The 13,506-nt window shown below is 51.5% G+C and overlaps 1 protein-coding gene across 1 annotated transcript; it reads right to left on the bottom strand.

Annotated features, from left to right (window-relative positions):
- Nucleotides 1-6,505: 6,505 nt before the first annotated feature.
- Rflnb (refilin B) lies at nucleotides 6,506-13,235 on the bottom strand. Its single transcript, XM_041665781.1, has 3 exons — nucleotides 12,874-13,235; nucleotides 10,236-10,345; nucleotides 6,506-7,693 (listed from the first exon to the last, which is right to left on the bottom strand). The coding sequence occupies exons 1-3, from the start codon at nucleotides 13,075-13,077 to the stop codon at nucleotides 7,363-7,365; spliced, it is 645 nt and encodes a 214-aa protein (XP_041521715.1). The 5' UTR covers nucleotides 13,078-13,235; the 3' UTR covers nucleotides 6,506-7,362.
- Nucleotides 13,236-13,506: the final 271 nt, after the last annotated feature.

The following is a 13,506-nucleotide window of genomic DNA, read 5'->3' as shown; positions in this document are numbered from 1 at the left end:
CAGGACCTCTGGAAGAGCAGCCGGTGCTCTTAACCTCTGAGCCATCTCTCCAGCCCTCAAGCTCTTAAAACTTAATTAATCCATATATTTTTTAATATCTACATTCTGCCACATGGCCCGGTTACATCTGACTTGCTCCGAGTCTGCTGTGTGCCTAGATTCCTCCTTCCTGTTTCCGTCTCTGCTCAGAAGTCCCACCTATACTTCCTGCCTAGCTATTGGCCATTCAGCTTTTTATTAGGCCAATCCCAGCAATACATCTTCACACAGTGTACAGATATCCCACAACAAGGCTGTTTATTTTTCTTGCCTTATGCTGGTGAAGACCTTTAGACAACGATGAAAGTGCCATTTCTGCTTTAAGTCCAATGTTAATATTTATTTTATTTTTAGAGGCCAGCTTATGGTAAATGGTAATAGCTGAGCACACGGGAAACCCTGAGTTCAATCTCCTGCTCTTAAAATAATAGGAGAGACTAGAGAAAGAATCATAGGAATGATACGATGCATTCCTGAGTGTTTATTTCTGAGTCATAGCTCTAAGGCAAATAGATAAGTCTCAGCCTTTCTTTCCAGTGAGCAGCTCACAAGGCCCCCATGCTCTGTGTGTCCTTTAAAGATATCTCTCTCTCTCTCTCTCTCTCTCTTTCTCTCTCTCTTTCTCTCTCTCTCTGTGTACATGTATGTGGAGGCCAGAGGTTGACACTGAGCGTCTTTCTCAGTCAGTTCTCCATCTTGTTTTCGGAGGCAAGGTCTCTCACTGAGCTCACCGATTTGCTGGCCAGCGAGCTCCAGAGATGTCCTGCTTGGCTCCTGGAGCTAGGATTGCAGATGTGGGTACCCCAGCCTCCAGCTTTTCACACGGGTCCTGGGGAGCTCCTCCCACTTGACCGAGTCTTTTCCACAACCTGTAGTTTGCCATGGCCTGGAACTGGCTACACAGCCCAGGCCAACCCTGAGCCCAAGATCTCTCTGCCTCAGCCACACAAGTGACAGAATTATAGCCTTGAACAACCAAACCTGGTTTAAAGGGCCTCCATTTCAGTCTTTCCTATCCCTCTCTTCTCTGCTTTGCCCCAAAAGATCAGTGAGTTAGAGAAAATGCTATCCCAAAATGTGGAACTTTGGCATCTAGTTGTGGCAGTAGGAATAGGGGAAGAGAAGGACGGTCTCTTCCTGACGCTCCTCGCCTTCCCAGCAGCCGACTGTGAAACACCTTCCCTTCACTTTCTGGCCAGAGGCAAGCCATAAAACCAAGGAGGGCCTGGAATACCAGGGCGAATACCAGTTAGAGATGATTGTAAATTCAGGGCTAGCCTGAGCCACATCTGGAAACCCTGTCTCAGAAGACCCAGCAAACAAAACCCTAGGTAGAATGGGATGGTTGGGATAAAGGAAGGGTGGACATGGGAGCAGAGAAATATATATCCTAATTAAGGGAGCCTTCTTAGGGTTGGCAAGAGACTTGACTCTAGAGTGGCTCGCAGGTGTCCAGAGAGATGTCCCCAGCTAGTATCTTGAGCAACTGAGGAGAGGGAACCTGAAATGACCCTATCCTATAGCCATACTGATTAATATCTTGCATATCACCTTAGAACCTTCATCTGGCGATGGATCGAGATAGAGACAGAGACCCAAATTGGAGCACCGGACTGAGCTCTTAAGATCCAAATGAGGAGCAGAAGGAGGGTGAACATGAGCAAGGAAGTCAGGACCACGAGGGGTGCACCCACCCACTGTGACAGTGGAACTGATCTTTTGGGAGCTCACCAAGGCCAGCGGGACTGGGACTGAATAAGCATGGGATGAAACTGGACTCTCTGAACATGGCAGACAATGAAGGCTGTTGAGAAGCCAAGGACAATGGCACTAGGTTTCGATCCTAATACATGAACTGGCTTTGTGGGAGCCTAGCCTATTTGGATGCTCACCTTCCTGGTCCTGGATAGAAGTGGGAGGACCTTGGACTTCCCGCAGGGCAGGGAATCTGGACTGCTCTTCATTCTTGAGAGGGAGGGAGGAATGGAGTGGGGGGAGGGGGAGAGGAGTAGGGGAGTGGGGGGAGGGGCGATGTGTGCGAGGAGGGGGAGGGAAATGGGAAACGGGGAGGAGGCGGAAATTTTTTTTTGCAACAACTAAAAAAATAAAATAAACAACAACAACAAAAAACCTAGGTAGTCCGCCCTCTGACCTCTCTCCCCAGTGGTTCTCAATCTTCCTAACGCTGCGGCCCTTTTAAATGCAGTTCCTCATGTTGGGGTGATTCCCGACCATACATTTTTTTGTTACTACTTCATAACTGTAATTTTGCTACTGTTATGAAAAGTAATGTATATACCCGTGTTTCCTGTGGTTTTAGGCAACCCTTGTGAAAGGGTCTTTCAACCTCAACAGAGATATAGAGCCACAAGTTGAGAAACACTTCCTTAAGCCCTTATTGGGACATGCATCCTGCCCTAAACTCCTAGGAAGGAATGCCATGTAGAATGCCAAGCACCTCCCACTCCCAGTACATTTGGTGTGTGTGTATGTGTGTGCACGTATGTGTGTGTGTATCACTCAGGGTTGATGGCTGGGTCTTCATTATGGAAGTCAGGCTAGCCTCAAATTCTCAATCTTCCTGCTTCCATCAGCTGTGAGCTGGGGTTACAGGTGCAGGGCAACAGGGGCAGCCGCCCTTCAGGTTTTTACTTCTGCTAGTCCTGTTATGCCCAGATCAAGGAGTCCCCCCAAAACCAACTAGGAGACCGAGTCCTGTATGTAAAAGCAAAGAGCCTTTGTTCTTACACAAGTCTGCAAACTCGGACTCTCTGTGTGTTCAACTTATTGGAGTGGTCAGAGAGCCCTGAGCTCAGTTAGGATTGGGGTTTTATAGTAGAGGGGTGAGGGATCGCTAAGGTTCAGGACCCCTGATTCACTGACATTTGTCTAGGGGTGCCCTGGTGAAAAGTGGTCGGGGTGTGTGCTGGCAGGTGATCCTATCTACAATTGTTGGAACGTTAGGAATTTCCTTTGTATGATCTGTTTCTGGGTGGTGCCTGAGTGGACTCAGTGGTCTTTTCTGGAACCAGGTATTGCCTTAAGGTAAACTACTGAGACTTGGGTCTCTATTGAACTTGTCATGACTGGGTCCTGCAAGCCCTGCATCTCAGAAAGCACATATTACATCAATCTGGATGTTTCCCTCTTGCTCATCGGTCATCTTTTGCTATAGGGTCAGCTGGAGACAGGCGACAGAAAGTCATTACTCTCCTTCTCCATAGGGCTTTACCTCATCAGACGGTGTGAATCTTTCTTTTTAGACTTGAAAATGTCATTGCCTCCGCCACCTCATTTAGAGATCCTGGCAGCGAGGGCGACAGCTCAACTCAAGATAGCCGTGTTGTGCCCCCGACACTCCCTCCATCCGACAGTCCTGGACAGAAAGCCTCCGGAGGGCTCTTCATAGATTCTACTCTGTGTGTTGTCCAGCACCCGCAGGGGTTTCCAGCCCAGAGCCTCGAACAGCAAGGAAAGCAAGGTGGATTCCACCAGGCACGCAGAGTGGGAGGTGCTGTGGAGAGAGGTGAACAGACATCCCAGGTAACGGCTACATTTCCAGGAGGATCAATGTCAGGGAAGAGTACACATTGATTCTGGAATCCAATTCCCTTACTAAAAGTGTGCCCAGCAATCAATATCCCTCCCCCACAAGAAAGGCTCCTCCCATCTGCATGTTAGCAGTCTGGGCGGGGTGGGAGGGTCTCAAGATGAGGGGCTTTCCTCAGTGTGCTGATTCCAACATCATAATTTTACTTAATAAAAATAAAAGCAGCCCAGGCATGGTGGCACAGCCTTTAATTCCAGCCTGGGAGACAGAGACTGGCTTGTCTTCGTGAGTTTAAGGCCAGCCCAGTCTACAGGGTGAGTTCCAGGCCAGCCAGGGCTGCACAATGAGCCTGCTTATTAAAACTACCTAAAACACCAAAACCACAAAAAAAAAAAACTAAAAAAAACCAAAATGAATGAAAAATAAATAAAGCAAGCAAGCATCCCTGGGTTTTATGTTTTAGATAATTTATTGTTAAATGGAGAAGTCACAAAGCAAAAATGGAGTGGGACAGAAGTCAAAGGTAATTTTAAAACTTTTTTTTTTTTGTCTTTTGCTGTGTGTCAAATATTTTCTAAGTTTAAAAACAGGGAACACGTGAAATGAAAAGATACTTGTTCAAATGAAGTCTGCTTTTAGACGGTTGAAAGAAAGACTACCTTTCTCCAGAAATACACAGCATCCGCAACAGCCATAACTTAAGAATCAGAGCAAAAATCTTCATAATGAACACACCCGGTCTCTCACGCACACTTAGGAATGTCAAGTGAGTGAGTTTTTAAAATCTCCTCTTCCACTTCGCCAACTATTGGGAATCTGCTCTCGGCTGGCGACACCTCCATCAGGGTGCTCCGGGATGCCTGCAGCTTCCGGGCCTGCAGCTTTCGAGGCAGCTTTCGAGAATGAGAGCTGGCTTCGGAAGAAGAACCTCACGGCGCAAAACCCGCCTTTCCATCCCCAGTAGACATCCACAGTCACTTGCTTCTACTTACTGATACAGTTCTGGTTCCATCCACACCTAGAATGTTCTGCCTGAACTTAACATGATCCAACTTAACTAAGACCAGAGAGAGAGAGACAGAGAGGGAGAGAATTCTTAAGGTATCATTCTGAACCCAAAATATGTGTCTCCAAAGGGGCAGAGCAAAGCGTTGGTGATTTCCCTAATTTAAAAATTGCATTGCACCTGGCGGTGGTGGCACACACCTTTAATTCCAGCACTAGCACACACGAGTCAGAGGCAGGTGGATCTCTGAGTTCAAAGCCAGTCTGGTCTACAGAGCACACTCCAGGACTGGCTCCATAGCTACTGAGAATCCCTGTCTCAGAAAAAAACAAACAAACAAAAAAAAAAACAACCAAGCAAAAAAAGATTTTATTTATGCTTGGGGGTTGTGCACACCTTTAATCCCAGCACTCAGGAGGCAGAGGCAAGTGAATCTCTGTGAGTTTGAGGCCATCCTGGTCTACAGAGTGAGTTCCAGGACAGCCAGGAGAAACCCTGTCTTGGAAAACCAACACCCCCCCCCAAAAAAAATTGTATTTGCTTTTTTTTTTTTTGTCCCGAGACAGGGTTTCTCTGTAGCTTTGGAGCCTTGTCCTGGAACTAGCTCTTATAGACCAGGCTGACCTTGAACTCACAGAGATCTACCTGCCTCTGCCTCCCGAGTGCTGGGAAAAAATTGTATTTCCCACTTCAGTGACATTATAAAGTCAGATAGAAAACCCACTTTTGCCAATAACTGCTTTCCCAAAGCCAAGCAGCATTTGTTACTCTGACTTCAACTGAGGAGCTTGTGTGCCCCAGTGTCTCCAACTGAGCTGCACCCTAGTCAGCTGAGACCCTGAAGCCAGCAACCTCTCTGCCCAGCGAGATGAGTTAAAAGCACAACAGACCCAGCACTGCCGTCCGCAGGGGCATGGACTAGACGGCTGTGGCTCCAGACGGGGGCATGGACTAGACGGCTGTGGCTCCAGACAGGGGGCATGGACTAGACGGCTGTGGCTCCAGACAGGGGGCATGGACTAGACGGCTGTGGCTCCAGACAGGGGGCATGGACTAGACGGCTGTGGCTCCAGACAGGGGGCATGGACTAGACGGCTGTGGCTCCAGACAGGGGGCATGGACTAGACGGCTGTGGCTCCAGACAGGGGGCATGGACTAGACGGCTGTGGCTCCAGACAGCTTCACAGTCTTCAAACGAGAGTGATTATCTTTGCATCTCTTTACCATACTAACAAGTCTCTGCTGTAGCCCCAGGGGAGCCAGCGTGTTCTCAATTCTGCTTTCTGGACAGATGGAAACCATGCTCAGAGACCCAGAGACATCACATAAGACAGAGCCACTGTGACCCACTTGACATGATTTGGATGTATTCAGAGGAAATATGTACAGCTCGTTCTTTCCAGTGCTGGAATCAAACCCAGTGTGCCACTTTCTTTCCTGCAGCACTGTGGGTCCTGGCAGGGAGTTCTAAGGGGCAGGGGAGCAGGGGCAGCCTGGTGCACAGCACCCACTGGGTCAGCATTGTCCCTGCTGCTGCGGTTGGCTCAGCTGGACTCTCTAAGTTGGCCGGGAAACACCTTTGATTCGTCATTTCTGGGGTGCAGTGGTACAGAAGAAATGTCCCCCATGGCCACAGAGGCAAGGCTGTTGTTTGAGGTGTCACTTTCCCATTCCTGAATTCATCTTAGCTTCCTCTGGATGGTAAGCAATATTGCTTGCTTTTTTGGGTTAAACCCAATTCCCCCCAGTCACATCCGAGTCTGCCTCCTCCTACTGCAGCTGCTCTTAGGCATGGCGGCCCACAGCGGGGTCCCTTTTCATGCACTTCCAACATGCGTTTTTTTCCAAAGCATTCTTTCAAAAGGCCGTTTCTCTCAAAAAGAGCCCTCTGCTGCATTTTTGCCTTGTGAAAAAAAAAAAAAAAAGGAAAGTATTTCAAAACCCCAAAATACCTATGAGCAGAATTACACAAGTCTAGGGAGATGTTAACCAGATGCCAAGCATGCTAGGGCTGCCCCAGAGCCCACGCCTGGAACCAACCTTTGAGAACCAGACGGGTAGTGCCCCAGACCGGGCTAGCTGTTTACCCAATCCAACGACGGCGGAACGGGCAGAGAGCTTATGTTTCACAGGCATCTCCTTTTGTGGTTTTTGTTTTTCTCCTCTAATATCATGAAAAAGATTTTGATAATACTAAGAATTTGGATTAGCAGGGGGAAAAAAGGAAGTGGAAACAAAAAACTGGTCCAGCACGGGAGTCTCCCCAGATTGGGCACATCTGTGCATCACAGCCCCCAGAGGCAGCTCCCTTTCCTTTTGTTCAGCGATGAAGATATGCATGGCTGAAATTTCTTAGAATTCACTCTTTCTACTCCAGAGACGGTCCCACTTTCTTCATCAGAAAATGGAGGACAAGCTCACCTCAGTCCGTCCTGATGGTGTCGTCCTTTTGTTCTGCCTATCTTTGTTTTCCCCCAAACAGAGACTTTGGGGAAACTGCATCAACCAACCAGAACATATATATACCTGCTCCTTTAAAAGAAACTATCCGAAAAATTTTAAACGAAGCCAAGTTTCTCTATTATTTTAAGATGCAGTGATTTTTTTTTTCTCCTTCCCCTGGCTAGGCTTAGAGGTATCTCCAGGTTAGACTCCCCTGGGGCTGGGGTGACGTGCAAGAGCAAAGTGTCACCCAGCTTGTCCAGGATGGTCTGGGGGCCAGGGCAGTGTGTGAACAGCTGGCCCAACCCCGAGTAGCTAGCTTGAGTCAGCATTCATCCGAGAGACTGTCACTACCCAGGAACTCCGTGGCCTCGAGCTCCACGCTGGATAGAAACCTCCTCAGCTTCTTGTGGCAGTTGTAATCCAGAGTGGTGGTGTAGACGGTCTTGGGGTACTTGGGGTAGACGATGGTGGTGCTGAGGAAGCGCGTGGCCTTGTGGCGGGGCTCGAAGCGCACCTCGGCCTTATAGTTTCGCCAAGTGCAATTGGGGATACAGGTGACTGTCTGGCTGCAGGAAGCCACCACCAGGCCCAGGGGCATCTGCACATCGTCAATGAAGTGTCTTTCAGAGTCGTACTTGACCGAGGAAGTATACCTGTAGGGAGACACAAGCCAGCATGAAGCTGTCCTGAGCTAGGAGCATGGGGTCCCAAGTGTGACGGCTCATCTCTCCTGGGGTGCATCAGGGAGAAGCAGCAAGAGTCTACGGGAGTGTTTTATGGGAGGCATGTTACTCCAGCTACTTCTATCTCAGGACCTAAATGGATCTTCCCAAGCATCCTGGAGGAGGAAAGAGAGATGAAGAGATGAAGGTCTCAGTGTCCGTGAATGAAGGACCTGGGTGGGTAGATGGGTGGTTGAATGGATGGATGGACGGACGGACTGACAGATGCATTTGCAGGGCTGGGGATACAAACCACAGCCTTGAGTGCTAAGCAAGATCTCTACCCCTGAGCTAAGCGCCCAGGCCTGAGCTGGGACCTAAATGCAGCACACAGGCTTCTGAAGTTTACCATTTCCAGCAGCAGGCCACAGCCCTGAATTCCATTCCCATTTACATAAGCTAGAAGCCCTCAGCCTAACAACTTAACTTGCCTACGCCTCGAATCCTCTCTTATGACAAAGGGTCTACATGCAGCCAAGTGCTGCAGGGGTAATTAAGTCATTCACAGCACATAGCCATTTTGGGTTTGGTCATTGACTGGCCACATATACGACAGTGGTCCCACGGATTATATCACCCAGTGACATAGCACCTTCTTATTATGCCCAAGTGCATGCTGGCATGTGATGACTTGACACACGTTAGAGTCATCTGAGAAGAAGGAACCTCGATTGAGAAAATGCCTCCAGAAGTTTAGCCCGAGGGCAAGTCGGTGTGACATTTTCGCCACTGGTGGTTGATGTGGATGAGAGCAGCCCACTGTGGGCAGCGCCATCCCTGGGTAGGTGGTCCCAGGGTGTGTAAGAAAGCAAGCTGAGCAAACTCGGAGGAGTGAGCCAGTAAGCAGTGCTCCTCCATTGTTCCTACCTCCGGGTTCTTGCCTTGACTTCCCTTTATGATGTGAACTAAGACGTCGTGCGGTGACATTACCTGAGGACCTGCTCTGAACAGCTCTGTCGTTGGGCAGAGCTGAGTCATGGAATAAAGTGGAGTCAGCTGCTCTCTGGGGTAAAGAGCTTCTCCATCTGCTCCATGAGCAGCCAGCTCTTGAATGAGAAGAAGAATTCTAGAACTGCCAAGTGCTATGCCATGGCCTCAACTATGGTTTGGAAACCTCCCAACTCTGGGAGACCAGGGACCTGACCCTGTAAATGAAAGCCAAGTGCATCCCTGGTGGCCACAAACGAACTCGCCATTTACATCCCTCAGTTGCTTTTCTACCACGACTACCACCTCCACCACCTCCACCACCACCACCACCACCATCATTACCACCTCCTCCTCCACCACCACCACCACCCACCACCACCCACCACCACCACCACCACCACCATCACCACCATCACTACCACCTCCTCCTCTACCACCACCACCATCACCACCACCTCCTCCTCTACCACCACCACCACTACTATTACTACTACTAACTACTATTATTGTTGTTGTTTCGGGACAAGGTCTTGCTAAGTAGGCCAGCCTAGCCTAGAATTCTCTGCTCCCGCCTCTGCCTCCTGAGTGCTGGCTGGGACTGTAGGTGTACACACCCTTCACGGCTGGGGGCTGGTGTGTTCTAGAAGCATCACAGTGACAACTTGGCTACATTAATACTGCAGCTTCACAGATGTTAGCATCTCCATGAGCATCACGTGGGTGAGACCCAGCATTTTGTCTCTTCTCGCTGAAGTCACGAGACACTGACGGGAGCCAGTGTCACGAAGTCATGTCCCAGCTTTGTCAGAAACACAAGCTCCCAGGGAATAAAAGGCTAACCTGCCCACCTCTAAATGGATGAACCTCCCTCTGTTCCATATCAAAGGCCCCTTTGTGTTCAGGCAGCTGAAACTCCAGCTACAAAACCCCAGTCGCCAAAAGTAAAATTCCTTTCGCTAAAAAGACAGCCCTTTGCTGGAACCTCTCCAGGACTCTTTGCCCCCCAATCATCCCGGGTGAGGTCATTCCCAGAGGACCTGTCCAGTGGCTAACATGAGACAGGGTCATAGCACCTTACGGGTGGGACAGAGGGGGATGAGTGGCTTCAGGAAAGAAGTGATGTTCAACAAAATCCTTGGCACCCAAAGGCATGGTGTATGAAATGCATAAAGCATGCGGTAGAACTTCATCTCAAAATTTCACCTTTATCAAGTGTCTAGTAGACATAGTGTTGCACACCTGTAATCCTGACACTCAGGAAGCTGAGACAGAAATATCACCAAAGCTTGGATGATAACCTGGCCTACATAATGAATGCCAAGCCAGCTGACTCAACATAGCAAAGTCTTGTCCGGAAACTAACTAACTATCTGCATAAATAAATGGTGTATCTACATATTTAACTAGACATCATGCAAGAGAACAAGTCAAACTACTGACAGTCTTCGGGACATTTTCATAATTAACTTTTTAAAACAATAGCAATCAGACCTGGAATTTAAAAACATTTTAAGAAAAATAATATCAGGGTCAGTTCACTCACTTTATTTCCTTCGGCGGTAAGGGATCAAACTCAACTCCTTCGCCGAAGGACAGGGGACAGAGCCGTGGTGAGCAGCCGGCAGCCAGCGAGTGGGTCAGAGGTGCTGGATTCTTCGGGGAGAGAGGAGAGAGTGGTTAGATCTACGACTGACCGGCCAAAACACACTCCACAGAAGGCTGAGCCTCTGAGCCTCCAGGGAGGGGTCACACGGGGACCACAGCCTGGCCCTACAAAGGACAGGCCTAGCCACTGGCATGGGAAGTGCACTAGACAAGGCAGAACGGTCGGTCGGGGTTCAAATCCCAGATCAACCCTGCCGCTCATGTTTCAGGGGTGTGCCTTGCACTCATGAGCACATTAGGTGAGGTCCGTCCTGCGTGTGCTCTGTGCTCAGTGGAGTTGTCCCAGGTCCTGTCTCTCGCTGCACACTGGGGAAGGCTTGTGCAGAAGAGCAAGCTGACAGGAAGGATGAACTCCACATCAGGCCTGAGGCCAGAGTCAGAGGCTGCTGTACCACAAGAGCCCTGCGGTAAAAAGCTCTTCAGACCCTTCAATTATGCAGAGTGCCCCCCCCCCCCCCCCCCCGTCCCCTTATTGTCTCAGCAATAGTTAGAGAAAGGCCATGACTTCTGCAAGAAAGAAAAGCTTCCGGATTTTTTTTTTTTTTTTTTTAGGTAAAAACCCACTCCTACTTCCCTACCTCCTCTGCTTCTGGGGTTGACAGGGCAGCAGCCATCCATGACAGAGGTTCCTACAACTCTGTGGCAGTGGACTCAGGGATGTTTTTGCTCCACGTCAGCTTCCACTAGCCAGAAAGCTCCGGGGCAGAGCGCAATCTTTGAATCCGTCAGGGAAGCTCAGGTGACAGACAGTCTCTGGTCACCCAGTTTGGTAGAATCGGCCCTCTGTGCTTGTGTGCAGAGATAAACACAGCGCAGAGGGCCCTTCACAGCCCTTTGTGCTCTCTGGCTTTCTGAGATCTGTCATTTTCTTTGCTTAATTTAAGAGCGAGAGCTACATCTGTGCCAGGGTGTGGAGGTGGCAGACGGACCAACCCCCAGGACAAAGAAGGCAAATATTTCTAAAAGGTTGGCTGAGATCTTTATTGTGTTACCAGGACAAGACGCAAAAGCCAAAAGGACTGGCGGAGTGTCCTGGGGTACTGCTCCAGGGCTAGAATGGAGCTTGGTGACTCGGGGTTGGGGGAACAGATACAGTTCAAGCCAAGGTCAGTAATGAGATGTGGGCACAGCGGGAGCAGAAACAGTGGGTCCTGCTCCACTCTCTGGCTGCCAGAGTCTCCGCATCAGGGGGACACATGCCAGGCAGCCCTGGAAGCTGCAGGGTTATGTGGTCACCCCAGTTTGTTCTCCCACACTCTCAAGACAACTTTCATTCGGGGTCCATTTGGCTTCCCTTTCCCCGCCTCTCATTCCTGCCCACCAGACAGACACTCCCTGGGTATCTGGGTGTGGGAGGGAGATGAGGTGGCTTAGCAGTAACGAGAGACAAATGCACAAGGAGACCAGAAGGATGGATACCAAGCCATAGGCTCTGGAACACGTCTGAGAAAGCTCTCAAAGGAGGTGACACAGCCGAGCATGGAAAGGCCACCAGGACTTGGATGGGAAAGGTGAGGGTCAAGGTTCAGGTCAGGTAGAAGAAGGGACATCCGAAACAGCCGTGAGTGTCTGGTCTATGGTCAGAGCAGGTAAGATGAGGCTGAAAGGCCAAAAGGCCAAGCTGAAGCAAACTTCACCTTGGAATGAAGTATGAGGTGCTGATGCTTGCTGAGACACGGTCAATAGGTCAAAAGAGGGCCCACACCACCAAAGTCCCACCATGGTCCTTAAAAATAACACTGCCACTGTCTACCCCACGGGAGGTCCAGTCAACAGCCATCCCTAAGTCATATACACATTGAGTTTCAACTGTAGGCAGGATGTGGCCTCTCCTGAGACTCGCCTGCAAACCACCACCTGAACAGACAGATCCCAGGGCAAAAGAGACTTGGAGTTTTTCTTACAAAAAGTTGAAAGTAAAAGGATTAAAACTTTCAAAGCCCTGGCCACCTAGAGGACTCCGATATCATTGAGATCAGAACTCTGGCTGAGTTAGGTATTCAGGACAGGGGCCCCGACAGCACACCGAAGGCTCATGGTGTGACTCCTCAGGTCTCCCAAAGGTTGGCCGGCCTTGTGCCGAGAGCCCAGAACACACCCCTCTCCCAGGTCCCGGCAGAGGGAGGCCGCCTAGGGAGCAAAGCCTCGGGGCGTAGGCCCCCGGGTGGGGAGGGCTGGGTTCCCTGTCCGTGTCCCAGGAGCCCCACCCAGCCCGCCCCGGCAGGAATGTGGTCGAGCCGCAGCTTGGCAGCCCCGGGGGCCACCACCTCGAAGGGAGGAGACCGCGGCTCGCCTCTCCCGGGGCTCCCGCGCCTCCCAGGCGATGACAATTTTCCAGCCACTGGCTCCAGCTGGCCAGGCTCTCTCGCTGCGCTCCCGCCCCGGCTCCCGGCTATAGCCACGCCGTCTCGACGGGCGGGTGGCTGCACCGACAACCGACTGCGAGCGCTGGGGAGTCCTGGGGCGGGCTCCAGGTGGGCCAGCAAGGGGAGAAGTCTGTGCACTAGGCAACTCACCGGGATGGCTGGGGTCGCCGCCGCGTCGGGCTCCAGCGTCCCCGGGACCGGAGCGCGTTCCCCACCGCCGCCCGCCGCGAGCCCCCAGTGGCTGGGGCTAGGGCTTGGGGGCAGCCCCGAGTCCGGGCTGTCCAGGACGCCGTCGCCCTTCTTCTTCGTGTCCACGAGCTCGGGGACATCCTGCAGGCTCAGCCGGCCCACCATGGCTGCGCGTTTGGCGTGGCCGGGGCACAGCCAGATCGGAGTGCGAGAGAGGGCCGCACACGCGGGCCAGGGCTGCTGCCCTCCGGGCCGCCCTCCTTGCCCCGCCGCCGGCGCGTTGTCCGGGTGTCGCCGGCGGCCGCGCTCGCTTGAGGCCCCGCCTTCCGCCCCGCCCCAGGGGCCGGCCCAGCCGTGGTGACCGCCAAGAGGCCGTGCACCAGGGGCCGCTGCACTACCGCCGCGCGCCGCCCTTAGTCTTCGCGCCCCGATCTTCCCGCGACGCCCCTTCCGCACCCCTCCTACCGGCAACCGCGTCTCCCGCTGACAAGGCTGCCGGCCTCCGTCCAGCCCCCCACCCTGTCTCTGGGGTGCGCGGGGATCCTTGCCCTGTCCCTCGGACCCCGGGAGGTGCTAATATCTCTAGATCTGGCA

Source organism: Microtus oregoni, unplaced genomic scaffold, assembly GCF_018167655.1.
Source record: "Microtus oregoni isolate MIOR12 unplaced genomic scaffold, Mior012 000015F_ref0000493, whole genome shotgun sequence".
Lineage (NCBI taxonomy): Eukaryota > Metazoa > Chordata > Mammalia > Rodentia > Cricetidae > Microtus > Microtus oregoni.
The sequence above is the reverse complement of the archived record's forward strand: the minus strand, read 5'-3'. Positions and strand labels throughout refer to the sequence as shown.

What these genes read in the sequence shown, in the direction of transcription:
- Rflnb (XM_041665781.1), bottom strand. Translation starts at nt 13,077, where the DNA reads ATGGTGGGCCGGCTGAGCCTGCAGGATGTCCCCGAGCTCGTGGACACG. An exon ending in CGGCGACCCCAGCCATCCCG is followed by an intron (nt 10,346 to 12,873) that starts GTGAGTTGCCTA and finishes CTCTCCCCGAAG; the next exon opens with AATCCAGCACCTCTGACCCA. An exon ending in TTACCGCCGAAGGAAATAAA is followed by an intron (nt 7,694 to 10,235) that starts GTGAGTGAACTG and finishes GTCTCCCTACAG; the next exon opens with GTATACTTCCTCGGTCAAGT.